Source organism: Thamnophis sirtalis, unplaced genomic scaffold (assembly GCF_051295495.1).
Source record: "Thamnophis sirtalis isolate CommonGarterSnake01/CBP01778 unplaced genomic scaffold, rThaSir2_p1.2 scaffold_2, whole genome shotgun sequence".
In the NCBI taxonomy this organism is placed as follows: Eukaryota; Metazoa; Chordata; class Lepidosauria; order Squamata; family Natricidae; genus Thamnophis; species Thamnophis sirtalis.
This window is the reverse complement of record NW_028261382.1, coordinates 45,220,419-45,247,348: the sequence shown is the minus strand read 5'-3', so window position 1 is coordinate 45,247,348 and position 26,930 is coordinate 45,220,419. Positions and strand designations below refer to the sequence as shown.

Below are 26,930 nucleotides of genomic sequence, written 5' to 3'. Positions count from 1 at the left end.
ATGGAAAATAAAACTATCTATGTAAAAAAAAAAAAAACAAAAAAAAAAAAAAACTAAGATCATGGCATCCGGCCCTCTCAATTCCTGGCAAATAGACGGGGAAGAAAACCGCAGATGGGGACGGCACCCAAGGAATTAAAAGAGGTTTTTTCCTGGGGAGGAAAGCAATGGGGAATCTAGACAGCATCCTAAAAAGCAGAGACATCACCCTGCCAATCAAAAGTGCGTCTAGTCAAGGCTCTGGTTTTCCCAGTGGCAATGGATGGGTATGAAGGTTGGACCATAAGGAAGGCTGAGGGCCAAAGAATGGAGGCCTTTGAACTCTGGTGCTGGAGATGAAGATTACTGCAAGTCCCTTGGACTGCAAGGCCATCCAACCGGTCAGTCCTAGAGGAGATCAACCCTGGCTGCTCTTTAGAAGGCCAGATCCTGAAGAGGAAACTCAAAGACTTTGGCCACCTGATGAGAAGGAAGAAGGACTCCCTGGAGAAGAGCCTCATGCTGGGAACGATGGAGGGCAAAAGAAGAAGAAGGGGACTTCTTCTATCTATCTGTCTGACTGACTGCCTACCTATCTATCAACTTACTTAATTATCTATCTATCTATCTATCTATCTATCTATCTATCTATCTATCTATCTATCTATCTATCTATCTATCCTCTATATCTATCTATCCTCTCTATCCTCTCTATCCTCTCTATCCTATCTATCTATCTATCTATCTATCTATCTATCATCTATCTATCTATCTATCTATCTATCTATCTATCTCCCGCGAGTCCCTTGGACTGCAGGGTCATCCAACTGGTCAGTCCTAGAGGAGATCCACCTTGGCTGCTCTTTAGAAGGCCAGATCTTGAAGAGGAAACTCAAAGACTTTGGCCACCTGATGAGAAGGAAGAAGGACTCCCTGGAGAAGAGCCTCATGCTGGGAACGATGGAGGGCAAAAGAAGAAGAAGAAAGGGACGGCAGAGAAGGAGGTGGCTGGATGGAGTGACTGAAGCAGCCGGCATGAGCTTCAATGGACTCCAGATGAGGGCACAGGACAGGAAGGCCTGGAGGAACGTGGTCCATGGGGTCGCGATGGGTCAGACATGACTTCACAACTAACAACAACAAATTCATAGTTGTGGGCATGCAAGCAAACCTTGCACATGGTAATTTTTTCCCAGATTTAATGTAAACATGATTAGACGATTCATTATTACTGATGGCAGCGTAAGCGACCCATTCCACTGTTGCATGCAACTTTGCAAGAAATAAAAATCACTGATGTATGATTAGGATTAAGTGGATGGCAGCAGAGGCAAAACCATTGCACTCTTTATTTGCCATGTCTCAGCGTACTGTGCGAACGTCGTCAACGTGGGAATGGCTCCACTAACCACGTTTCAACAAACCCATGTTCTTAAAGTAGAGAAATCCAGCAATAAGCCAGGATTGTATTTAAAGTCCCATGCTGGTTGAACCAAGTTAACAAAAGGGGTACGATACCTGCGGGTGCTTCTGTGGGCTTGTGGAAAGGAAGGGGCACCCCCTGGAGAGAGAAGAAAAATTATTATTTTTTTACATTTATTTATTCGCAGGGAGATCAATTAAATTCAATTGCCGGCTGGAGTTTATGACTCCTGCTTAGGAAATAAACAAGGAACAGTTCATCCCCTGTCCAGGAAAATAAAAAAAGACCACGAAAACCTCCAGAGCGTAAAACAGACATTACATACAGGTAGTCCTCCACTTACGACCATAACTGAGCCTGAAATTCCGGTCATAAAGTGGATCCGTCACCGCAAGTTGTAAATTAATAGGAAGATCCACTTTGAGGAGTATGGCAGAGCAGGGATGCTTAGCGTGTTTTAATCACCTCGTAGAGTTTGGATGCAATGAACTTCTTGCCAGTGCTGTTTATCCCTTCCATGACCACAACCTGGGAAATTAAAAAAAAAAGGGGGGGGGAGGAATATAACTTCAATTCCCAGAATCCCCCAGCCAGCATGTTTCAGTTCCCAGGATCCCTCAGCTTCCAAGGTTTAAAGCGAGTGGACTTCAACTCCCAGAATCCCCCAGCTAGCATGCTTTAAGACGGGTAGACTTCAGCTCCCAGGATTCCTCAGCCTCCATTCTTTACAATGAGTGGACTTCAATTCTCAAAATCCCCCAGCGAGTGTGCTCTAAAAGGGATGTGTTGTAGCCAGCCAGCAGCCAGCAGAGTTGGCAGCAGATTCGGACAGTGAGGAGGGTTGGGGAGGAACCTGGGCCAGTCCTGGAGTCTGGGGAAGGCTCTGAGGAGGGCTCTGTGTCAGAGGCAGAGAGGGGGATAGGGCGGTCTGACAGTTATCAGCTGCCTTCAGAGTCAGACATCAGTGAGGCAGAAGAACAGCTGGAGCCTGTTCCCAGTGTGGCCAGACGAAGGGAAGAGCTAAAGAACAGGGGTCAACTTGGGAGGAAGGCCACAGGTGGACAATGAATGGCCCCTCCCAGAGGAAATAAAAGAGGAGCGACAGGGGAGTGGAGTTTGCAGGAGACGATTAGTTTGATTCATTGGTTCGTGACTCTCCAAGACTCTTTGCCAACTTTTGCCGAGATCGGCCTGGCCACTCTCCAAGCCAGATAAGGTCTGTGACTGTAAATCCTCCTTTGAAAATCTTTGCTGGATGTGAATGAACAGAATTCACAGTCTATTAATAAAAGGGGTTTTTGTCGAGACAAGGAGTTGGCTTCATGCTCTCGGGAAGCCTCGGTCAGAACAAGATGGATTTCAGCTCCCCAAATCCCCCAGCCAGCATGCTTTAAGAGGAGTGAACTCCACTCCCAGAATCCCCCAGCCTCAAAGTCACACCCACTCAAAGTACGTTGGCTAGCTAGGGAATTCTGGGAATTGAAGTCCAAACCTTACTAAAGTCACCATAGTTGAGAAACACTGGTTTAAGTTCTCACCTGTCCTGGGAACAGAGAATAATCCGTGAGCTCAGAAATGTCGACCGGGATGAAGCTCCCGGATGAGTGTTCGCGGTCCCCTTCTAGGATAACGGATTGGGCGTTCAGTTTCCCGTTCGAATCACACCCAATCTGGCCTAAGACGGTCACCGTGTCCTTCCGGTGGGCATTAAAAAAAATGACAATGCAGTCAGAGATGCTGATTTCTTCCAGACACACCCCCCCCCCAAAAGGGCCACAAGCTTGGGGCAATGGGGTTCTCCCCCCCCTTCCTTAGCCGCACTTTTGCTACAAGCTCGTAGCCGCGTTAAACATACCTGCGCAGGGACCGCCACTGAGGAAAATTCGTCTATGTTGTAATGGGCCTTGAGAGCGTCACCCAGCTCTTCGATCTTGGAGGACAGGACTTTTAAAGGAAGAAAAGTAATCGAAAAGTAAAATAATAATGAAAGCATTTGCATAACCTGCCCATTAAAATATGGGCTTTGTTTTTCCCCAGCGTTTCAAGAGAGCAGTTAAGACCTGGTTTTCTTCCATCTAGCCCAAATGCGTGCTACCTTTCATCTATCACTTATTTCTACGTCTGTCCATCTATCCACTTACCTTTCCAAGTATTTATCCATCTATTCCCTATTTATCTATCCAACCCTCTCTTACTATATCCATCCATCCATGCATCCAGTTATCTATGCATCCCTCGCCATATCCATCCATCCATCCATCCTGTGTCTATCTATTCTGTCTATCTATCCTATTATCTTTCTATCTTCCTTCAAAATCAATCAATCAATCTATTCATCTATCCATCTATCTATCATGTCTCTATTTATCCATCCTATTATCTCTATCTTCCTTCCTTCCTTCCATCCATCCATCCCTACATCCATCCTGTCTATCTACCTACCTATCTTTTCCATCCATCGATCCACCCTGTCTATCTATCTATTCATCTATCCATCTTGTATCTATCTATCCTGTCTCTATTTACCTATCCTATTATCTCTATCTTCCTTCCTTCCTTCCATCCATCCATCCTGTCTGTCTATCTACCTACCTACCTGTCTATCTTTTCCATCCATCCACCCTGTCTATCTATTCATCTATCCATCTTGTATCTATCTATCCTGTCTCTATTTACCTATCCTATTATCTCTATCTTCCTTCCTTCCTTCCTTCCTTCCTTCCTTCCTTCCTTCCATCCTGTCTGTCTGTCTATCTACCTACCTACCTATCTATCTTTTCCATCCATCCACCGTCCATCCATCATCTATCTATCTATCTATCTATCTATCTAACTATCTAACTAACTATCTATCTACCTACCTACCTACCTACCTACCTACCTACCTACCTACCTACCTACCTACCATCTATGGTGTCTGTCTGTCCGTCCATCCATCCATCCTGTCTATCTATCATATCCACGTGTCTATTCATCCCTCTTCCATCTCTCTCTCTCTCTCTCCCCCCATCTATTTATCTAGCTAACCCATCGATCCCTTCCCCACTCTCTCTATCATCTAGCTCAGTGTTTTTCAACCTTTTTTGTGCAAAGGCACACTTTTTTCATGAAAAAAATCACGAGGCACACCACCATTAGAAAATGTTTAAAAAAATTTAACTCTGTGCCTATATTGACTATATATAAAGTAATTTTCCCACGGCACACCTTACACTATGTCACGGCACCCTAGTGTGCCGCGGCACAGTGGTTGAAAAACACTGATCTAGCTAGCTAGCTATCCACCTCTCTGCCTGTCTCCATCCATCCATCCATCCATCCATCCAGTTGCTAAGTGACTGGCTGTCAGTCAGTCAGTCAAGAACTGCCTGTAGAGTGGGTTATATCAATCAGCAAGAAGTTGTGCAAATAGGCTTGAAAACATGCCGTTCTCTCCCCCACCCCGCCCCAGCTCCAAAAACCCTCTCACCATCACGGGTCTCCATCAAATCCAGGAACATGAATTTGTACGCTTTGGTGAGCGAATGGGGGGAGTTGTAGACCTGAACCGAAGGGGCACATCTGTCCCGTCCTCCAACTGGTGCCGATCCAAAAGAGGCCACGACTTCGCCTCGGTTCTTCCGGGTGGCGTATTTTTGAGAAGGGGTCGCGCTTCCGGGGAGGAGAAGAGAAACACTTGAAAAGTCTTCCCCCCCATGGGATAAAAGCCAACGTGTCAGCGTTCCAAGTATCATGTAGAATTAAATCAGAGTCCATGGCAAAACGATCCTTAAAGTTCCAATTTAATAAAGCAGACATCTTAGCACATCTGTGTTAATCCCAATTCTGGAAATGACATCAGAATCCCACCCAGTTAAAAGTCCATGATCTTGTCCCCCACACCCACAAATCCATCACATGGTCCAATCGTCTTCTTTCACGCTGGAGTTTTCACCCAGCTGCTTCCGGTCAGGTGTAAAAGTGCGGAGACAAAAGACGACCTTGGCTTCTAGTAAAGAATGACAACAATACATTCCACAATCCTACTCCTGTCTATTCCCCCCTCCCATCAACTATACAGCATAATGAAATAAGAGAAAGTGTGGCAGGCCAAAATTCTAAAAGGAGTATAATTGCAGGCCTGACACAACGGTTGTGTGAACTTGCCTCCTCGAAGGAACGGGAGGGAAAGCAAGTCAGGGTCCTTTGAACCGGCCTACCTGGGAGAAAAGCTGTTGGGCGAGAAGTTGAGACGGGGGCTGCGGCCAGAGAGGGTCCGCTTGGAACGGGGGTTCTCTGGGGTGGTGATGGCTCGTTTCTGAGCACACTAGGAAACAGGAGAAATTCTTGGTTTGTTTTTTTCCTCTTGCTTCCTTCTATAGTTTTCCTCCCTCCCTTCACTGTGTCCCTTTCTTTTTTCTTCCTTCCTTTCTTCTTTCTCCCATTTTTTTTCTTCCTTCCTAGGTCATCAGCTCAATAATACACAATGATCCAAAAGGAAGCGAGGGTGGGGGGGAGAGAGAAGGAAATAGAAAGGAAAAGGAAGGAAGGAAATGATGGAAATGGGAGGGAGAGGAGAAGAAAAGAAAAAATGGGAAAGGGGAAGGAGAAAGGAAGGAAGGAAAGAAAACTGGAGAGAGAAAGGAAGGAAGGAAGGAAAACTGAAAAGAATGGAAAGGAGGAAAAAAGAAAGGAAAGAAATAAAACTGGAGAGAATGGAAAGGAGGAAGGAAAACTGGAGAGAGAATGGAAAGGAGGAGAAAAGGAAGGAAGGAAGGAAGGAAGGAAGGAAGGAAAATGAGAGAATGGAAAGGATGAGAAAAGGAAGGAAGGAAAGAAAACGGGAAAGAGAGAGGAAGGAAAACTGGAAAGAATGGAAAGGAGGAAAAAAGGAAGGAAAGAAAGAAAACTGGAGAAAATGGAAAGAAGGAAGGAAAACTGGAGAATGGAAAGGAGGAAAAAAAGGAAGGAGGGAAGGAAGGAAAGAAGGAAAATGAGAGAGAATGGAAAGGAGGAGAAAAGGAAAGGAGGAAGAAAAGAAAGAAAACTGGAGAGAGAATGGAAAGGAGGAAGGAAAACTGGAAGAATAGAAAGGAGGAGAAAATGAAGGAAGAAAGGAAAACTGGAGAGAGAATGGAAAGGAGGAGAAAAGGAAAGGAGGAAGAAAAGAAAGAAAACTGGAGAGAGAATGGAAAGGAGGAAGGAAAACTGGAAGAATAGAAAGGAGGAGAAAATGAAGGAAGAAAGGAAAACTGGAGAGAGAATGGAAAGGAAGGGAAAAGGAAAGAAGGAAGGAAGGAAGGAAGGAAGGAAGGAAGGAAGGAAGGAAGGAAGGAAGGAAGGAAGGAAAGGACAAAGGCCACATATCTATTTCTCAGAAATTTTAAGTACAAAATGAACAGTGGGAAAAAACAGATTTTTCAGCAGCGTTGATAAAGTGACTTCACTTTTCATCATGCCAGTTAAATGTCACTGAATCTTAGTTTTTGGAATTGGCTGTGGGAGACACAAACAATGCCTTTCCCAGGAGGGCTCCTCTTCGCTGCAATCATTGGAATAGAACCTCCACTTTGAGAGGCAGTCTATCCCCAGATTTCAGTGGCTGAGCCACAAAAATAGGTTTTGGTGCCATTCTTGGGCCCTTGCCCCCGCCCCTCCCCCCGAGGGATCTCCTTCTACAAGTCAACCCTGAAGGGGATATGCGACCCGACTGTCACCCGCTTACTTTTGAGGGCGATGCGTAGGTATCCAGCAAGTCCTCGTCTTCCTCGTTGACCTCCAGACTGCAAAGAGTTAAGACGCAACCACAAAATAGAAGTTGCTCTCTCAAAACCACCCAAAGCTGCAAGCTCTGCTTCAATCAAGCCAGGGTGGGCGGACAAAACTGACATGTCCATCAGATCAAAAACCAAATGAGCAGGGGGTTGGACTAGATGACCTCCAAGGACCCTTCCGACTCTTGCTATTCTATGTTCTAAATTAACTGTCATTTATTCCCCATGTAGTCTTTGACTTATAAACACTCACTTAGCGACTGTTTGAAGTTATAAGAGCACTGAAAAAAAGTGACCCATGACCGTGTTTTCACACTTACGACCGCTGCACCTGTGGTCACGTGATCAAAATTCAGACCTTTGGCAACTGACTCGTCTTTATGACGGTTGCATTTCCCAGGGACACGTGATTCCCCTTTTTATGACCTTCGGACAAGCAAAGTCAATGGGGAAGCCAGATTCGCTTAACAACCGTGTGACTAACTTAACAACTGCCAGCGATCCGTTTAACAACCATGGCCAGAAAGGTCATAAATTGGGTCAAAATTCACTTAACCACCATCTAGTTTAGCAATAACATTTTTGGCCTCCAGAGTGGTCGTACGTCGAGGGTTTCCTTATTGTCTGACCACTAGGGACCACTGCCACGTTCTCCCATCTTTAAAGAGGATACGGGTCTTGAGCAGAGCCGATGTCCCCCACGCTGGACCAACGACCCTCCTTTTTCCTGGAGGGCTTTGTTAGCTTCTTGCTCTGAAAGGAAAAAAGAAACGCAAAAAATTGTGGTTGTGTCGGTTGTTTGTTCCAATAAAACATGGGAGTTGGAACCTAGGCAATTTGAAGTTGTTACGGTCTTAATAGTTAGCCTTACTGTAAGGTAAAGATTCACCTCGTACATCTGTGCTGGGCATTCCCAACTCTAGGGGGCGCTGCTCATCTCTGTTTCAAAGCCGGAGAGCTAGCGCTGTCCGAAGACGTCTCCGTGGTCATGTGGCTGGCATGACTCAACGCCCCCGAAGGCGCACGGAACACCATTCCCTTCCCACCAAAGGTGGTTCCTATTTTCCTACTTGCATTTTTTATGTGCTTTTCAACTGCTAGGTTGGCAGAAGCTGGGACAAGTCACGGGAGCTCACTCCGTTACGCGGTGCTAGGGATTCGAACCGCCCAACTGCCAGCCTTTCTGATCGACAAGCTCAGCATCTTAGCCCCTGAGCCACCATGTCCCTAGCCTTCCTATAAGTTCAGCTTTATTATGATGGAAAAGATCCATCTTATCAATATCATTTTTTACAATTACAGACTAGAATTTTCTATCAAGAGAGAGACCGGAAAAAAGATAAAATTGGTAAAAAATACAATGTAGGTGCAAATACAGGTGGCACTCGGCTTACAGCAGTCTGTTTAGTGACCATTTATTAATGGCACTGAAAGAGGTAACATAGGACTATTTTTCACACTTACGGCCGCTGTAGCAGCCTCAATAGTCACGTGATCAAAATTCAGATGCTTTGCAATTCACTCATACTTATGACGGTTGCAGTGCCCCCGGGGTCACGCGATCCCCTTTTGCGTCCTTCTGACAAAGCAGTGGGGATGCCACTGAACCGTGTTACTAGCGTAACTCCAGTGATTCACTTAACAACGGTGGCAAGAAAGGTTGTTAAATGAGGCAAAACCCGCTTTGCAAACATCTCCGTTAATGACAGAAACGCTGGGCTCAATCGTGGTTGTAACTCGAGGGCTCCCTGTCATTGCTAGAAGTGGGGTCAAGCCCGCCGCCGTTTTTTCTACCTCATGTTCGAAGACAAGTAAGTTTTCCAGAGTCAGGAGAAGCACTTCCTTGCGCATAGCAAAAGCGATCAGCTCGTTTCCTAAGTCCGACTTCGGTACCCATCCCGTCATGCAGATTTCTTCCACTGTAAGAGAGCAAATGACAAGGAAAGGGACTTTTTTTTCTTTTTCTTTTCTTTTGAGCCAGCGGGCATTAAAAAGAGAAAGTGCCACTCCTGCCCACAGCCCATCACCCACCCCCCCCAAAGCAGTGGGATCGGTCTCGAAGAATTCGAGTTGGTTTCCATGCTTGTTCATTTTTCTTGGATGATCTTCCATTTCATTCTTCTTGTCCTTTTTATACCTGGCCTGGCCCTCATTATGTCAATGTGGCTATTTGCACTATAGTTAATTGTAGGAGGGAGGGAGGGAGGGAGGGAGGGAGGGAGGGAAAGAAAGAAGGAAGGAAGGAAGGAAGGAAAGTAAGAAGGGAGGGAGGGAGGGAGGAAGATTGTCTGCGGGATTCAAGGTGGACTCAAAGAACCAAGTTCTAATCCTTGCCTGAATTTCGTAATAAGGTGTCTACATTTCACACAAACAAATCCATAAAACGGGATAACAATGGACTGTAGTATCTAGAGTTTGGGTTGTTTTCTCTGTTTGGGCTCATAGTTTTCTGAGCTGAATTCATTTCACTGTTCTATCTTTGTATTATTAATTGCCCCCAATCCTTGGATGCTTAAACCACGCCCCTATCCCAATATTTCATGAGGACTAGCGCCCGGATTAACCCACTGCCCTTTATCTCCTTTTCCCCCACCTTCCCCCTTTGCTTTTGCCTTACATTTCTCTGCAATAGCGTCCTGGTCTTCCCCCTCCGCGAAATCCAGCCCGAAGACCTTGAGATCGGCCACTACAGCATCCATAATCCCCGACCCCATCACCGCTTCCTTTTGGCGCCACTACCGGAAAAAAAAATCCCGAAAGAAAAAAAAACCCGCGCGTCCATTTGACTATTTACGGCCCCGCCCCGCGCTCTGATACCCAATCAGATAAAGGTGGGCGGAAGCCGCGCCCTCTGAGGCTTCGGCTTGTGAGTAGGCGCCTTCCGGAGTGGGCGTGGCGGCCGAGCCTGACTCCGTGGAGGGAGAGGCTTTGTTCCTAGAGCGGCCAAGTCTGTGTCGAATGGGCGATTCAGGGAATGAGAGAGTGTTCATTCCTAGAGCGGAATGCACAGAAACTTTTTGCAGTATACCTGCCCGTGAAAACTATGAAATTATCTAGGAATTATAATTCATATAATTATAAATCATACTTAATGCAGTCAAATAAAAGGCAGCTGAGCCCCCAGCAAGGTGGGAGGGGCAAGAGGTCTAGTCCAGTGTTTCTCAACCTTGGCAACTTGAAGATGTCTGGACTTCAACTCCCAGAATTCCCCAGCCAGCGAATGCTGGCTGGGGAATTCTGGGAGTTGAAGTCCGGACATCTTCAAGTTGCCAAGGTTGGGAAACGCTGGTCTAGTCTACCTCGCAGGGTTTACAATTATTAAGCCTATAGGATTTTTCCTGTTTAAAGTGAGGAGTGGGTGTGCTTTATTGTGGGTTTTTTTGCACACATTTTTAAAAGAATATTTTTAAACTGTAATCTGCCCAAAACTGTTTGGAGTTGGGTGCCTTCTAAATTTAATAAAAAGGATAAGAGAAAGGAATCCAGCATGCTTATTGAAGGGTAATTGACAAAACCCTTAGTAATGTGAGCATCAGCCGTGTCTAAAACGGTTTTTCCTGCTTGAGCAGAGGAGGAATTAGACTAGAAGACCTCCAAGATCCCTTCCAATTCTGTTATTCTGAATGAGAGGGACTTTCTCACCCACATAGGTGGCAAGATTGTTGAGCTCCTTGGATTTCCTTTTTAAAGTTGTGCGTCTTTTGTAGGGTCCCCCCCCCCCAACTTTAAATACTTTTTAAAGTGTAAGTGGCCTACAACTTGCTTGGAGTCAGTTGATCTCTAAATTTAATACAATGGCTTGAGAGAAGGGAATCCACCCTTCCTATCAAGAGGAAGTGATGAAACACGTTGTGATGCCAAATTGTGTACAAACATGTGGACTCATGTCACACCTCCAGTGGCCCGTTTTGGGTCATCATTAGAATATTTCTAATAAAGTATTATTTTTTTGACATACCCACCAATGGAAACAAAAATGAAAACACAACAAGGAAATCGTAAGCACAGCAGGTTTTATTATAGAAGAATTTGTAGGACAGAAGTGCATTTTTTCCCATGAGGTGGTTGTTCCATTTTTATTTTATTTGCTTAGAAGACGCAAGTGACCAGGCGTTGCATAAGATATGTCTGAAAGACCATCCACGCAACGCCAAAGGGTATATACGGTAATTTATTTCTTTTTTTTCCTTTTTTTCTTTTTTTTTGTAAATGTATTTTTATTTTCCATTTTCATTTCGTACAGTCACATATATACTGTGCATAACCGGGGCCATATAACATTAAACAATAAACACAGCCATTCCTCTTGTCAACAATACCCCCAAAAATAGAAACCCAATGTACCTCTTCGACCCTCCATACACCCTTTCTTTCGCCCCCCTCCAACTTTCCATCTTCCCTCCATCATTCCCCTCTACCCTACTTTCCCTCCCCCCTCTACCACTCCTCTCTCCCGGTACACTCCCTCCCTTCCTTCTCACCCTCCCTCCCATCCTCTCTCCCGCCCTCTCTACCCCTCTTTCTTCTATCCCTCTACTCCTCCCTTCGGTGTATTTCTACTATCTATTAATATATTCAGCTTGTCCTATTTTTACAGTGAAATTAAAGAGCAACAGTATACAAGTGCAGTCGCGTTACTTTAAAATCTAACACATACTATATATCCCCCCTCCCCCCTAACACCCCACCTCCCTTCCCCCCCCCCGACTTCCCAGAGCCCGTACACGGTATAAGTTTTTAACAAATACAGTCTAAAATATATTAAGACAAAAGAAATAAAAAAAAGAAGTTAATAACATCTCTGCATTAAACTCAGCTTCTTCCTGTTGCACTAACTTTAAGCAGTTTAGATTATTCCTAATCTTAAGCATAGGCTATCTGTAATTTCTTAGCCCCGTATTTGTTTTGTATATAGTCAATCCATTTTTTCCAGTCTCTTTTATATCTCTCATTTGAATGGTCTTTAAGATATGCCGATATTTTAGCCATCTCGGCTACGTTTGTAACTTTCAATGTCCATTCTTGAGTTGTAGGCAAGTCTTCCTTCTTCCAGTATTGCGCCATCAACAGTCTTGCTGCCGTTATTAAGTGCAGAACCAAATTAGTCTCTACCGCTGTAAATTCAGTACATATACCTAGTAAAAATAACTGAGGAATAAACTTTATCCTTTTAAAAATATTTTGCATAATCCACCACATTTTTATCCAAAATGCCTTAACCTTTTGACAAGTCCACCACATATGAAAATATGTAGCATCGAGAGAATTTATTTCTTATCGAATTTCTCAGTGGACGGAAAAAAATGAGACTTATCCATTTGGCACAGCCTTAGAAACAAAAGCAGAAACTGAAAGGACAGAAAATCCCCTTTTTTTAAAACAACAGAAATACTAAATTACCTCTCCACCCCGTATAACAATATTGCTGATCAAAATAGGCAGGATTTTAAACACACCCAAAGACACAATTCAGAGAGTTTCCTGTGAATTGAAGTATGAAAAGTCCAAAGGTTTACAGATCTGTTTGGGGGGGAAAAGATTCTTATATTGAAAGAAAAAACTGGCCCTATTAAAAAAACCACATACAGCGAACTCAACAAAATACACCCATCTTCCTAGTTCAAGGTAAGGATTAAAAATTCAAATTTGGATCCCTTAAGAGTTTTTCCTCATAATGATAATCTATATTTTTTCTTCATGCACTGAGAGTAAAGGATGGAGGGGGGAAATAGAACAAAGTACTTTTTCCGCGTAATACTGGTTAAAAAGAATCTATGTTCGGTAGAAACAATAACAAGCATGCATCTTTGCAAATAAGTACTTGAAAACCACAAAGGATCCCTTTTGCCTTGCCAGTGTTTGCTATTAGGTATACTGGATGAAACTGCTACTGTCTCTTCCTCTTGGCTTCAACAGGGGTTCCGTCAGAATGTCACCTTAGGTTTCAAACTTCAGTGAGGTCCAATCCAGCAACGGGTTTGAGGCCACAGGCAACTGGGTCTCGTTTAACTCTTTGGCAGTCCAGACCTTATCCCACAGGTAGACCTCAGCTATTTCTCCCACAAAGGACTGCTCCACATCAAAGCAAGCCCCGTAGGAATCCTGTTCCTGCCCCAGCATCACCATCAGATCCGTCTTGACGTCCTTGGCAAGTTCTGCCCGTCTACCCAAAGCTGGATTACCCCAGTAGCTGAATCCTGAGCAGTACAAACCAATTCCCAGTGGAAAGATCTTTCTAGAAGGATGGGAAGTGGGGAAATGGCGCACTCACCATCCACATTTCAAAACCATGGGGATTTTGGAAGAGGAGGATCTCGTTGTCGTGGTCTCGGGAAGCCGCCGAGAAGAGGGAGAAGCTGCGGGTCAAGTCGTTGAAGAAGCGGAGACAAAGGGTCAGCTGTCGCAAACGTTGATCGAGGTTGGGCTTCCAGGAGGACGTAGGAGTTGGCAGAAAGCTTGGGGAACACGAGAGCCTTTCCATCCAAACCTGAGGAAGAAAGAAGGGAGAGAAGACCATCAAAAGGTGGACTTTCAGCTCACAGGGCTATTCAAACACACCTTGCGTGAATCCATGGTGCTGGGAAGGTGAGGTGAAAGTTCTACCATGGAATGAAGTCTTACCTGTGTTGGTCAAGGTTCCTGAGATGCAGAAGATCGCAAGCAGGACTGTATGAAGCAACGGGCGCCCCTTCGTCATCGTTTCACCCAGCATCGCCCACCAGTTTCTGGAGTCCGCTGCTTGAAGGGCCACCAGCGAGGTCCTTTCTGTGTAGCTTGGCTGTCTTGGTTGAGGTAGAGAGACATTCTCAACGGTGTAGAAGGTTCCTCCTGCTTTTGAACAGAGTCCTCAAAACACCCTTCCAGGGCTCGTTTGCAGAGATAGCAAAGAAGCACCAAGCAAGGGAGGCAGAGCAGGGGGTTGGACTAGATGACCGCCAAGCTCCTTCCAACTCTGTTACAGTTAGATTGAGACCAGAAGTAAGCAAATGTTGTAGTTATTAAGCAAATTTATTTTACCCAGTGGTGGTTTTTATGCAAGAAATGGAAATATATGCCAGAAACTGGCAAAAAAAAACCATCAAAAACTGCAGTCATGTGACTACAGGACATTGCAGACAACTGAAAAGATGAGCTGGTTGCCAAGTGGCCAAAATGCAGCCACGTGACAAGCATGGGCCTGTCTGGCACACTATGGAAAGTCCGAAAATTGAGTTGTAAGTGGCTTTTGACAGGGTGTGTTGTAAATAACAATTGTTATAAAGTAAACAGTTGCAAATTCAAGACGACCTGTAGGAGAAGGGAATCCACCTTGCCTATGAAGGGTGGTGGTCTTATGTTTATGCAGAATTTGGCATATTGATGCACCCATCGCCAATGATTAGACCAACTCCTCTTCATGGGCTGGAATGGGACAATTGAACACAGTGAGATTTTCGCACCCATGTCCCCCCATAGCATCTGACCTAGCTTGGGCAATTATTGGCCATCCCTGGCCACTGGGGTCCACTGTCCTCCCCCCCTCCCCCACAGCTGCATGATCACAGCCGATTTACACCCAGGGAGACTTAATAATGGCCAATTCGCAGTACAGGAAAACTAAATGCCAGCCAATACCCTTGCCGAGCGATCAGTCTCTGCCTTCTCAATGGATGGTAGAGGCCTCGGGTGCCAGAGAGGCAGGGGACAGAGCGTTGGGGTCTGGAAAGGCCCACAGGGGGCGGTCTGGCACCACACCTCTCCCTTTGCTGCCCCGAACTTTGCATGAGCCCCAAAACACCTCTAACCCAGCACAGGAGACCTTGAGGGGGGGCAAGGTGGCCTGCAGCGTGGGAAGTGGAGTTCAGGGCTAAATGCAAAGGTCAGGGGCAGCAGTGGAAGAAGCATGGTGCCAGACTGCCACCGGTGGGCCTCTCCAGATCCCATCGCCCTGCCTCCCAACTCTCCGGTGCCCGAGGCCACTGCCCTCCACCGAGGAGGCAGAGGCCAATCCCTCGGCACAGGGATTGACTTGGCGTTTAATTGCCCTGCAATACCAATTGGGCAGAAGTAGGTTTCCCTGGGTGAATTGGCCGTGATCACGTAGCAGGGAGGAAGGAAAGTTGACCAGTGGCGAGGGGGCAAGGGCGAGCACAGGGCCAGCCGAGAAAGAATGCCCAGGATAGCTCAGGCTAACATGGGCGCGAAAATGTAACCGCAAGCAATTGTCCTTGTGGGGCCTTCTCAAGCTCCAAGAATCATCGCCATGGCCAAATTACACCAGGCAGGAAATCTATAAAATCTTATCATCCTTCAACAGCTATGGCTAGCATTAAAATGAGCCGTTGAGGTTTTCTGTCTGATTCTAAGAACCATCGCCATGGCCAAATTATTACGCCAGGCAAGGAAACTATAATATTTATTTCTCTGTCTGGTTCTAAGAACCATCGCCATGGCCAAATTATTACGCCAGGCAAGGAAACTATAATATTTATTTCTCTGTCTGGTTCTAAGAACCATCGCCATGGCCAAATTATTACGCCAGGCAAGGAAACTATAATATTTATTTCTCTGTCTGGTTCTAAGAACCATCGCCATGGCCAAATTATTACGCCAGGCAAGGAAACTATAATATTTATTTCTCTGTCTGGTTCTAAGAACCATCGCCATGGCCAAATTATTACGCCAGGCAAGGAAACTATAATATTTATTTCTCTGTCTGGTTCTAAGAACCATCGCCATGGCCAAATTATTACGCCAGGCAAGGAAACTATAATATTTATTTCTCTGTCTGGTTCTAAGAACCATCGCCATGGCCAAATTATTACGCCAGGCAAGGAAACTATAATATTTATTTCTCTGTCTGGTTCTAAGAACCATCGCCATGGCCAAATTATTACGCCAGGCAAGGAAACTATAATATTTATTTCTCTGTCTGGTTCTAAGAACCATCGCCATGGCCAAATTATTACGCCAGGCAAGGAAACTATAATATTTATTTCTCTGTCTGGTTCTAAGAACCATCGCCATGGCCAAATTATTACGCCAGGCAAGGAAACTATAATATTTATTTCTCTGTCTGGTTCTAAGAACCATCGCCATGGCCAAATTATTACGCCAGGCAAGGAAACTATAATATTTATTTCTCTGTCTGGTTCTAAGAACCATCGCCATGGCCAAATTATTACGCCAGGCAAGGAAACTATAATATTTATTTCTCTGTCTGGTTCTAAGAACCATCGCCATGGCCAAATTATTACGCCAGGCAAGGAAACTATAATATTTATTTCTCTGTCTGGTTCTAAGAACCATCGCCATGGCCAAATTATTACGCCAGGCAAGGAAACTATAATATTTATTTCTCTGTCTGGTTCTAAGAACCATCGCCATGGCCAAATTATTACGCCAGGCAAGGAAACTATAATATTTATTTCTCTGTCTGGTTCTAAGAACCATCGCCATGGCCAAATTATTACGCCAGGCAAGGAAACTATAATATTTATTTCTCTGTCTGGTTCTAAGAACCATCGCCATGGCCAAATTATTACGCCAGGCAAGGAAACTATAATATTTATTTTTCTGTCTGGTTCTAAGAACCATCGCCATGGCCAAATTATTACGCCAGGCAAGGAAACTATAATATTTATTTCTCTGTCTGGTTCTAAGAACCATCGCCATGGCCAAATTATTACGCCAGGCAAGGAAACTATAATATTTATTTCTCTGTCTGGTTCTAAGAACCATTGCCATGGCCAAATTATTACGCCAGGCAAGGAAACTATAATATTTATTTCTCTGTCTGGTTCTAAGAACCATCGCCATGGCCAAATTATTACGCCAGGCAAGGAAACTATAATATTTATTTCTCTGTCTGGTTCTAAGAACCATCGCCATGGCCAAATTATTACGCCAGGCAAGGAAACTATAATATTTATTTCTCTGTCTGGTTCTAAGAACCATCGCCATGGCCAAATTATTACGCCAGGCAAGGAAACTATAATATTTATTTCTCTGTCTGGTTCTAAGAACCATCGCCATGGCCAAATTATTACGCCAGGCAAGGAAACTATAATATTTATTTCTCTGTCTGGTTCTAAGAACCATCGCCATGGCCAAATTATTACGCCAGGCAAGGAAACTATAATATTTATTTCTCTGTCTGGTTCTAAGAACCATCGCCATGGCCAAATTATTACGCCAGGCAAGGAAACTATAATATTTATTTCTCTGTTTGGTTCTAAGAACCATCGCCATGGCCAAATTATGCCAGGCAAAAAAACTATAAAATCTATAATCCTTCAACAGCCACATTTAGCGTTAAAATGGACCGTTGAGGTTTTCTGTCTGGTTCTTAGAACCATCGCCATGGCCATATTACACCAGGCTATAAAACTATAACCTGTGGAGAAAAGTACAAAATCTATTATCAATCATAGCACCAACTACGAATCAAACTACAATGGGAAAACTCCTTAGTTTCACAACCTGCCAAGACAGTCAATCTTCTGAAATTTCTAAACACCTGGCAGTCTGACAAATTAACCGTCAGCAGCCACATTGGCACAAACAATATCTATCTCTGTGCACAAGTGACCATCAAGAAGCCCAAAAGGAATCAAAAGGACCAAAACACCTGCTCAGCAGCAAACAACACGAATCAACAAGTAGTCCAATCAAAGAATCTCTAAAGACCATTTTTAACAACACTGAAACCACAAGCCACTGGAAAGCAAGTCGAGAACAAACCTCACTCTCTCCTAGCACTGATACTCCCTAAATAACAAAGCCTCTGCGAAAGAAACTACCAAGCTCAGAGAACACTAAGGACCTTTCAAACCGCAAGCCGCAAATCTTCTCCTTTGTTGATCACCAACTTCACTTTCAGCTCTAAGAAGTCTGACTGGTACTGTGGCCTTCTTTCTCAGAAAGAGAAGGTGGGAGGGGGGTGATCCAGAAGGATCCCCTTCCAGTCGGAGTACCGAGGGAGTCCTCAGGGACTGGAGGAGGCTTGCGGCTGAGCGCCCGTTGCCTCCTCCAGGTTGATTCGCCCCTCACTGCTCGCTCAGGGACTGAAAGGGTCACCCAGTGGAAACCCCTGAGAGGCTGTCCAGTATGAGTCTCTTCAGTGTGGGTGTTCAGGGATTGAATGACCTCCACATGGGGGGCATCACCCCTATCCCCACACTGTATTGATATGGGGAATGCTTGTGGGGGGGAGGGGCTCTGGTTCTACCACAGCCAGTAGCTAAAATGATTTCACATCTGAAATTGTTTATACATTTTACTTTTGTTACATTACTTTGCATTCCCCCCCCCAAAAAAAACTTCGCTAAAGCATGCCTTAGGGCGCAACCTCTGCAAACCTATGGTATGCATGCCTAAAGTGCCATGCGGAGCCATGTCACTTGGCATGTGCGACATCACCTGTTCCTCTACTGGTTTCCAGCAGGCGCAGGTGCAACAGCCAGCTAGACTGCCGGTTATGGGCTTGTGGTCAGCTGGCCAGTGTGCATGCTCACGCCGGAAAACGGAATCCCGGCTCTTCCAGTTTCCGGCAGTGCCACACGCACAAAGGCCAGCTGATTGTCGTGCGTGCGTGTGCACCAGAAACCCAAGAGGAATGGCCAACACCACACAAGCCAGGCGACATGGCTCCGCATGCCACTTCACACACGCATGCCTTGGGTTCGCCATCACAGCCTTAAGGTAAGCTTTATAGCAAGCCCCAAAGGTTTTTGCAGTCATAACCACATGTTGCCGATAGTACCTGTCAGGCTTCTTGGTTAAACCCAGCACTGAAAAGTTAGTACACCTTTGACTTAGCTTTGATGTCTTCGACTGCTTGTCTGAGGTGATTCCCTTCATGTAGTGCGCCTGTGAAATAATAATAAGAAATCAACATCAGCAAATGACCACCTGATATTCAGAGACTAGAAAACCAATTCATCAATTTTACAAAGCTGCTTTTATGTTCTTTATCCTACCAGTGAAAGAAGGCAAGACACAATGAATTGGAAAGTTGTGCCCTTGAGAATACCACAAACTATTGGTTTTTACTGTTCCCAAAGATATGACCTCCAGCTCCAGGAGTTTCTCTTACTCTCCAGGAACTGGAAGGCATCCCTAAAATTGCTTTAATTTACCTTCCTGCAAGAAAGTCAGGTCCGTTCGTGGACCTGATGCAATTTTAGGTAACTTTTACCATTAGTTCCTTGAAGTAGCTAGTCCTCTATGAATGATGAATGAATGTTGCTTATTATTTTACTTTATGTATTGTATGTGTTATTGTTTGTATATCCCTTCCCTTCATTTTATGTAAGCCGCCCTGAGTCCCCTCAGGGAAAAGGGCGGCCTATAAGTATTAATAAATACTCTAAATACTCTCTACATGTTTTGTTTAAGGACTTATAATTACCTCAGGTCCCTAGAATTGACTATTTCTGAGAACAAGGTCAACTCCTGGACCTGAACTAATTGTAGTTAGGCTTTTGCCTTTTCTTGAAGTAGTCAGTCATCCACATGCTTATGTATACTTGATTTGGCCAAGGAATTTAAGAACTTAGGCCCTAAAGGAGCTTAGGCCCTAAAAATTCACTTTATTCCTGAAAGCAAGGTCAGCTCCTAAGGTAATTTTTAATTATGACTCACCTGTGGTGGTTTGGTCCTTTTGAAAGGACATGGTTGAGATTACCTCAGGTTCCACTAGTATTTTATTCTAAAAAATTAAACTGGCTAAAAATTACCTCAGGCCTCAAGATGGGACTATTTCAAGAAAGCAAGGTCAACTCCTGGACCTGAAGTAATTTTAGTTCACTTTTACATGTTTAGTTCCTTGAAGTAGCTAATCCTCTACATGTTTTCTTTTAAGGACTTGAATCGGGGCTAAAATTTCTTTTCTCAGGTGTCAAGAGTTTAAATTTAATCAAGGTCAACTGCAGGACTCAAGCAATTTTGCCTTAAAACTAATTTTAACACCTGTGGTAGTTTAGCTCTTTTAACTGCATCTGGCTATAATTGCCTCAGCTGTATTCCTCCTTTTAAGCTACTTTTAACTGTTACTTGTCTGGGGTGGTTTGGTCCTTTGAACAGGACACAGCTGAGATTATCTCAAACTCCACCTAGTTCCATTATTTTACTCCTAAATACCAGAGCTTTGGTTAAAATTATCCAGGACCCAGAAATTTGCCTTATTTTCCTCAGGGGAAGTGGGACTGAGGTAACTCACCATAGGTGAGCTGTGGCTTTGGGAGTCCTTTAAATAAGACAACCTTGAGGTATTATCTCAGTCACCACTGGCATTTTACTCCTGAGGAAATATACACCCTTGTTAAAATCACCTCAGGTGCTGTCCTAACTCCCTGAGTAGGCTAATTTTTCCTCAGGAGCTGTCCTTACTCCCTGAGAATAGGCTAAAATTACCTCAGGCGCCGTCCTTACTCCCTGAGAATAGACTAAAATTACCCCAGGCGCTGTCCTTATTCCCTGAGAATAGGCTAAAATCACCTCCGGTGCCGTCCTTACTCCCGGAGAATAGGCTAAAATCACCTCAGGAGCTGTCCTTACTCCCTGAGAATAGGCTATTCCTTAGCTTCTCTCAGCATCCCACAACGTCTAAGAGCCTCAAGCAGGGATTACCTCAGCGTGCCAGACGCCACCTCACGGCCTAATCTTTGGCTGCGGAAACGCCGTAGGGAGAGGGGATGTTTGCTCTCCCCACGGCCCGCAGCGTCGTCTCTTTCGAAGGCGGGGGAAAGAGACGAAGCGAAGGCGGCAGCGTCGGGACGCGCTGCTTCTGCACCGCGCTCGCGCTTTTGCCTCAGTCGGAGGAGCCCGCCGATTTTTTAAAGTGTTCCCGCCCCTCGGAGGAGGAAGGGGGGGAGAAATAGAGGCCGCTCAGCCAATCCGAAGGACGGGTTTTCAAAGCAGCCAATCGCAGCCGAGGTGGACGGGGGAGGCGTTCCGAGGGCGCTTGGCGGGAAGGGCACGTGGCTCATCAAGGCCAGGTGTGCCGCAGCCTCACAGGTGAGGGCGTTTGGAGGCAGGCACGTGGTCTGTGCACGTGTGCGTGTAAATAAAATAAGGTAATCTTAATTGTCTTTTTTTTTTTACTTTGAGCACATTGTCCCACGTTAAAAAGTGAAATTCTGTTGCCTGCTCTCAAAAGAATATACAATCTATACATTTTAATCTATTTAGTCCAATAATGCTATTGCTTACAATATCTTATAAACCTTACAAATATCCTGCTTGAGAGGTAACTTTAGGGTTTTATTTTATTCAGTTGGAGGCTGCCTTACAACAATGGCGGCACTGAAAACAATGTTTCACTTAGCAACATAAATTTTGGGCTCATTTGTAGCCGTAGCTGGAGGACTCCCTGTACTGGGGATGCTTTGGATTACAAGTCCCATCAGCCACTTCCAGGGTGGTGGATAGGGATCTTCCCTTCTTGCAACAGGTCCCCCCCCCAAACAAAATACTCATTGTTTTAAGAAAATCTGAACATTTAATAAATAAAATTAAATTATGATTCCTAGACACACATACACACACGCTATAGGAAATGCTTTGGACTTCAGATCCCATTGATCAGCTTTCCAGGGTGGGGGCTGATGGGGATTACAGCCCCCACCTAAAATTCAAGCCCCTTTTTCTGTGGTTTTTGTGTTTTGCTTGCACCTGTCCCGCCTTGTTGCAATCTTGCCAAGAAGCTTTAAGAAGTTTTATTGTCTCCTGCAAATATTGAATTTGTTATATTTTCCTGTTTCTTTCTCAAGAAAAATATATATCCAGGACTGGTTTGCTTTGCTTTCTAGGAATTCTGCTGAACTGTTATAAATGGAGGAAGTTTGGATACATGATGTCTTAGCCTCCTAAAAGAAATTGACCCAAATTTGAAATGGTTTCCTTCTTTCGCTATTACAGGAACTCTTTCCTCCCAGTACACCCCCAGTTAAATGTTTTCAGAGGGGGTGCTTGCCCCCAAATTGCAAAAGAATAGAGCAGCGATGGCTAATCTTTTTCTCCTTGTGTGCCACAATCACTTTCTCGCACGCACCCACAATGCAATGTGCACCACCCCTGCGCATGTGCACAGGACCATGTGTGTGACCCCCAAATATGCGCATGTGGAACCCCCCTCCCCAGGCAACCTGCTCAGCCTCCTGCACCGCAGAAGGGAGATGCTTTTGCCTATCCCAGGTGCCGGAGGCTTTCCTTGAGCGAAAACAGCCTATCCCGGGCTCCGGAGGCTGGAAACAGGCCCGTTTCCGGAATTCTGGAGAAAGGGACTGGCCCAAAGTCACCCAGCTGACTTTCATGCCTAAAGCAGGGACTAGAACTCACCCTCTCCTGGTGATTGGCCCAAAGACACCCAGCTGACTTTCATGCCTAAAGCAGGGACTAGAACTCACCCTCTCCAGGTGATTGGCCCAAAGTCGCCCAGCTGACTTTCATGCATAAAGCAGGGACTAGAACTCACTGTCTCCTGGTGATTGGCCCAAAGTCGCCCAGCTGACTTTCATGCCTAAAGCAGGGACTAGAACTCACCCTCTCCTGGTGATTGACCCAAAGACACCCAGCTGACTTTCATGCCTAAAGCAGGACTAGAACTCACCGTCTCCTGGTGATTGGCCCAAAGTCACCCAGCTGACTTTCATGGCTAAAGCAGGGACTAGAACTCACCCTCTCCTGGTGATTGGCCCAAAGACACCCAGCCGACTTTCATGCCTAAAGCAGGACTAGAACTCACCGTCTCCTGGTGATTGGCCCAAAGTCGCACAGCTGACTTTCATGCCTAAAGCAGGGACTAGAACTCACTGTCTCCTGGTGATTGGCCCAAAGACACCCAGCTGACTTTCATGGCTAAAGCAGGGACTAGAACTCACCCTCTCCTGGTGATTGGCCCAAAGACACCCAGCTGACTTTCATGCCTAAAGCAGGGACTAGAACTCACCCTCTCCAGGTGATTGGCCCAAAGACACCCAGCTGACTTTCATGCCTAAAGCAGGGACTAGAACTCACCCTCTCCAGGTGATTAGCCCAAAGACACCCAGCTGACTTTCATGCCTAAAGCAGGACTAGAACTCACTGTCTCCTGGTGATTGGCCCAAAGTCACCCAGCTGAGGGGGGTTTTGTCCCCAAAAGGGTTTTTGTCGGGACAAAGGAGTTTGCTTCGTGCTCTCGGGAAGCCTCAGTCAGAACAGGACCCCCCCACCCCCCATTCTCGGTGGAAAGTACGACAATAATCATAAGTAGACAAAACAAGTGTAGTGGTTGTTAAGCATTATAACAGAGTTTCTTTTATTTTTGGCATGAAAGTAAAATCCATTTCTACATACAAAAACACGCTGAAGAACATAAATGGTGCCCCCAGAGAACTTTTAAGAGACATCCTGAATATGGGACCATGTCCAAGAAGTGTTTCTGAGGCTTTTCGGGGTTCTCCGATCATGGGGTACCAACGAACAACCCCGGATGGGGGCTATGACGCAAACGCTCATTAAAAAAAGGTTTGGCAGCAACTGCATTAGACAGGCAAGGAGTGTGTAACAGCTGAAATCTTTAGGCACCGAGTTTCCCAAAGCCACCTTCGCGGGAAGGAAAAATCTTCCCGCAAAGGCCTGGGAGGTTGATGAGGCCCTGAAATGCTTCCAGAAGCTTCCAGGAAATTACATATATATATATTACAGAAGTGAGTACACCCCCTCACGTTTTGTAAATATTTAAGTATACCTTTTCATGTGACAACACTGAAGAAATGACGCTCGGCTACAATGTAAAGTAGTGAGTATAGAGTTTGCACAACAGTGTAAATGTGCAGTACCCTCAAAATAACGCAACACACAACCATTCATGTCTAAAACGCTGTAGCCGAGTGTCATTCTTTCAGGGTTGTTCCATGCAAAGGCATACTTAAATATTTACAAAATGCGAGGGGCTGGACTCACTTCCATGATCTACTGGTATATATTTATATATAAACACACACATGCATAACAAAAGGCATGAAATATTGCTTGCTCCGCTGGGGACAAGAAGGCTGAAGATAATCCCTGGTTTTTAGCACCCCTTGCTAAACAGGAGGGGTGGCCTGTAAGAGAAACCCGAAGGGTGGACAATACGTAAAGTAGGTCATTTCGTTGGTCACTTGAGTTTATCAGCAATCATGGCGTTCCCTTAGCTGTAAATACAGGTAAGTCCTCAACTTACGACCACAATTGGGAGCAAAGTTCCCATTGCTAAGCAAGGGCGTTGTTAAGCGAGCCACACCCAATTCTGCAACCTTTTAATGCCGGCGTTGTTAAGAGGATCACTTCAGTTGTTAAGTGAATCAGGAAGTTGTTAAGTGAATCCATCTTCCACTCTTGACTTGGCTTGTTAGATGCTGGCTGGGACAGTTGCAAATGGCATTCACATGACCTCCGGATGCTACAACTGTGATGTGTGTATGTATGTATGTATGTGTGTGTGTATGTATGTATGTATGTATGTATGTATGTATGTATGTATGTATGTTGGCAATATAAGCCAATTGCCAAGTGCCTGAATTTTGATCACATGATCATGAGGATTTGTGCAGTGGTTGTAAGTGCGAGGAGTTATTTTTTCCTAAGTTATTTTTTTCAGTGCTGTTGTAACTTTGAATGGTCACTAAATGAACAGTTGTAAGTTGAGGAAGTATTAAAAAATGAAAAGGAGCCACAGATTGAAGGGCTCAACTATAAATGCTTGATTCACCATCATTGTATGTATGTATGTATGTATGTATGTATGTATGTATGTATGTATGTATGTATGTATGTATGTATATATAATTTTGCAGTTCCCAAAAATGGGTCAGTTTTCCAGGCACAGGTAGTCCTTGACTTACAACCTCAATTGACTCCAACATTTATGTTGCTAAGTGAGAATTTTGTTAAGTGACTTTTGCTCCATTGTACAACTCTTCTTGCCACATTTGTTAAGTGAGCCACTGCAGTTGTTAAATCAGTAGCCCGGCTGTTAAATGAATAAGGCTTCCCCATTGACCTGGCTTGTCAGAAGGTCGCAAGTTGGAAGTGTGTGTTGTGGCAGCAGATTCGGACAATGAGGAGGGTTGGGGAGGAACCTGGGCCAGTGCTGGAGTCTGGGGAAGGCTCTGAGGAGGGCTCTGTGTCAGAGGCAGAAAGGGGTCCAAGGCCATCTGACAGTTATCAGCTGCCTTCGGAGTCAGACATCAGTGAGGCAGAAGAACAGCTGGAGCCTGTTCCCAGTGTGCGCATGCGCAGAGCGGCCAGACGAAGGGAACAGCTAAAGAACAGGGGTCGACTTGAGAGGAAGGCCACAGGTGGACGGTGAATGGCCCCTCCCAGAGGAAATAAAAGAGGAGCGACAGGGGAGTGGAGTTTGCAGGAGACACTTAGTTTGCTTAATTGGTTCCTGATCTCCAAGACTCCTGCCTAGGTTTTGCAGATATCAACCTGGCAGCTCTCCAAGCCAGATAAGGTCTGTGACCGTAAATCCTCCTTTGAAAGACTTTGCTGGAGTGAATGAGAGGAATTCACAGGAAATTAATAAAAGGTTGTTGTTTTTTGTCAGGACAAGGAGTCTGCTTCGTGGTTTGGGGAAGCCTACGGTAGGTCAGACCAGTGTGTGTGTGTGTGTGTGTGTGTGTGTGTGTGTCCCCTCTACTTGTAACAGAAAGCTGCGAAAAGCGTTAACGCAAGGCACTTGCAGGTTAAGAATCTCCTCCACTTTCAAAATAAAATGTCCAGTGAGAAGAAAAGTCCAAATAATTGCACAGGATGTGATCCGCATCTTTTTCAGGCAAACATGGTCAGTTGTATCCACTGTGGAAAAAAACACAGAGATTTTTTTTTCCCCCAACAATGCCACAACCAAAAAAAAGCACAGATCCCCCATTCCCCCCCCCCAGAAAAGGGGTCTTTGAGAGCATTCTGGGTTTCACACTTTGGCCCCCCAAAAGGCTGGTCCAAGAGGTTACAAATATCCAAGCGTTTGGGATCAGAAGTGGAAAGAGACAGCACAAAAGGAAAAGGACTGGGGAGGGAAGAGGAAAAGAAAGGATAAAGGGACAAAGAAGAGGAAAGTGTGCCCTGCGTGCAAATTTGCTCCAAATTTGTTGCAAGGGCCCTACAAGTGTGAATTTGCACACCCCATTCCCAAATCTATTCTCAGTGCACTCAACAGAGTTACCGTATTTAACCTTTCGGACCTCAGGGACCACTAAATTCATAATTTTGAATCTCGCGGACCACTAATATGATCTGCTAGGCTGGGTCGGCGTGGCTAGGTGGTCATGTGACTGGGTGGGCGTGGCCAACTCAATGTCACTCACTTTGAGGGGTGCCTCGCCAGCCTCTACTCGCCCCTCCCCTCCCAACTACTCCTCGCCTGCCCGCCTGGGCTCCTTAGGGCCCCAACAGGAAGCAGTTGCTGGAGCTAAGCAGCCACCAGGAGAAAGAGTTGGCAAAAGAGCTCAGTTCAAATTGGATCGGACTGAGAAGGAGGCTCAGCAGAAGCACCTCACTGAGGACTAGGAGCATAGGCTTTCCAAGCAGAGGGAAGGCCTGCGGGAGTACAAAGCCAGGTGCCAGTGCCTGGAGACTCAGTGGGCTGAGATGGTCAGCCAATTCCAGGCCATGATGCAGCCCCACTGGAACGAGGCCCTCCGGCTCTTCACCACCAGCGGTGCTTCCCTCCAGCCTTTGCCCAAAGCCCCCCACCAGGAGGCCGAAGCAGACCCCAAGTAAGAATTTCTGCCCCCCTCCGACCCCCACAAAAAGACCCCGAAGGG

At 45.4% G+C, this 26,930-nt stretch overlaps 2 protein-coding genes and 1 pseudogene across 2 annotated transcripts in view; all 3 read right to left on the bottom strand.

Annotated features, from left to right (window-relative positions):
• Positions 1-9,901, bottom strand: part of POLA2 (DNA polymerase alpha 2, accessory subunit) — a 29,122-nt gene extending 19,221 nt beyond the window's left edge. Inside the window, exons 1-10 of the mRNA XM_087703715.1 lie at positions 9,773-9,901; positions 8,950-9,074; positions 7,829-7,908; positions 7,107-7,164; positions 5,602-5,708; positions 4,872-5,053; positions 3,258-3,346; positions 2,941-3,096; positions 1,868-1,930; positions 1,498-1,540 (exon numbers count right to left, since the gene is read on the bottom strand). Of these exons, the coding sequence (XP_087559841.1) occupies positions 1,498-1,540; positions 1,868-1,930; positions 2,941-3,096; positions 3,258-3,346; positions 4,872-5,053; positions 5,602-5,708; positions 7,107-7,164; positions 7,829-7,908; positions 8,950-9,074; positions 9,773-9,869 (1,000 nt within the window). The 5' untranslated portion in view covers positions 9,870-9,901. The remainder of the gene's footprint in view (positions 1-1,497; positions 1,541-1,867; positions 1,931-2,940; positions 3,097-3,257; positions 3,347-4,871; positions 5,054-5,601; positions 5,709-7,106; positions 7,165-7,828; positions 7,909-8,949; positions 9,075-9,772) is intronic.
• A 3,023-nt stretch (positions 9,902-12,924) lies between these two features.
• On the bottom strand, positions 12,925-13,852 carry LOC106549053 (mucosal pentraxin-like; annotated as a pseudogene).
• Positions 13,853-25,778: 11,926 nt separating this feature from the next.
• Positions 25,779-26,930, bottom strand: part of CAPN1 (calpain 1) — a 34,946-nt gene continuing 33,794 nt past the window's right edge. The window contains exon 22 of the mRNA XM_087705265.1: positions 25,779-25,962. Coding sequence (XP_087561391.1) covers positions 25,936-25,962 — 27 coding nt within the window. The 3' untranslated portion in view covers positions 25,779-25,935. The remainder of the gene's footprint in view (positions 25,963-26,930) is intronic.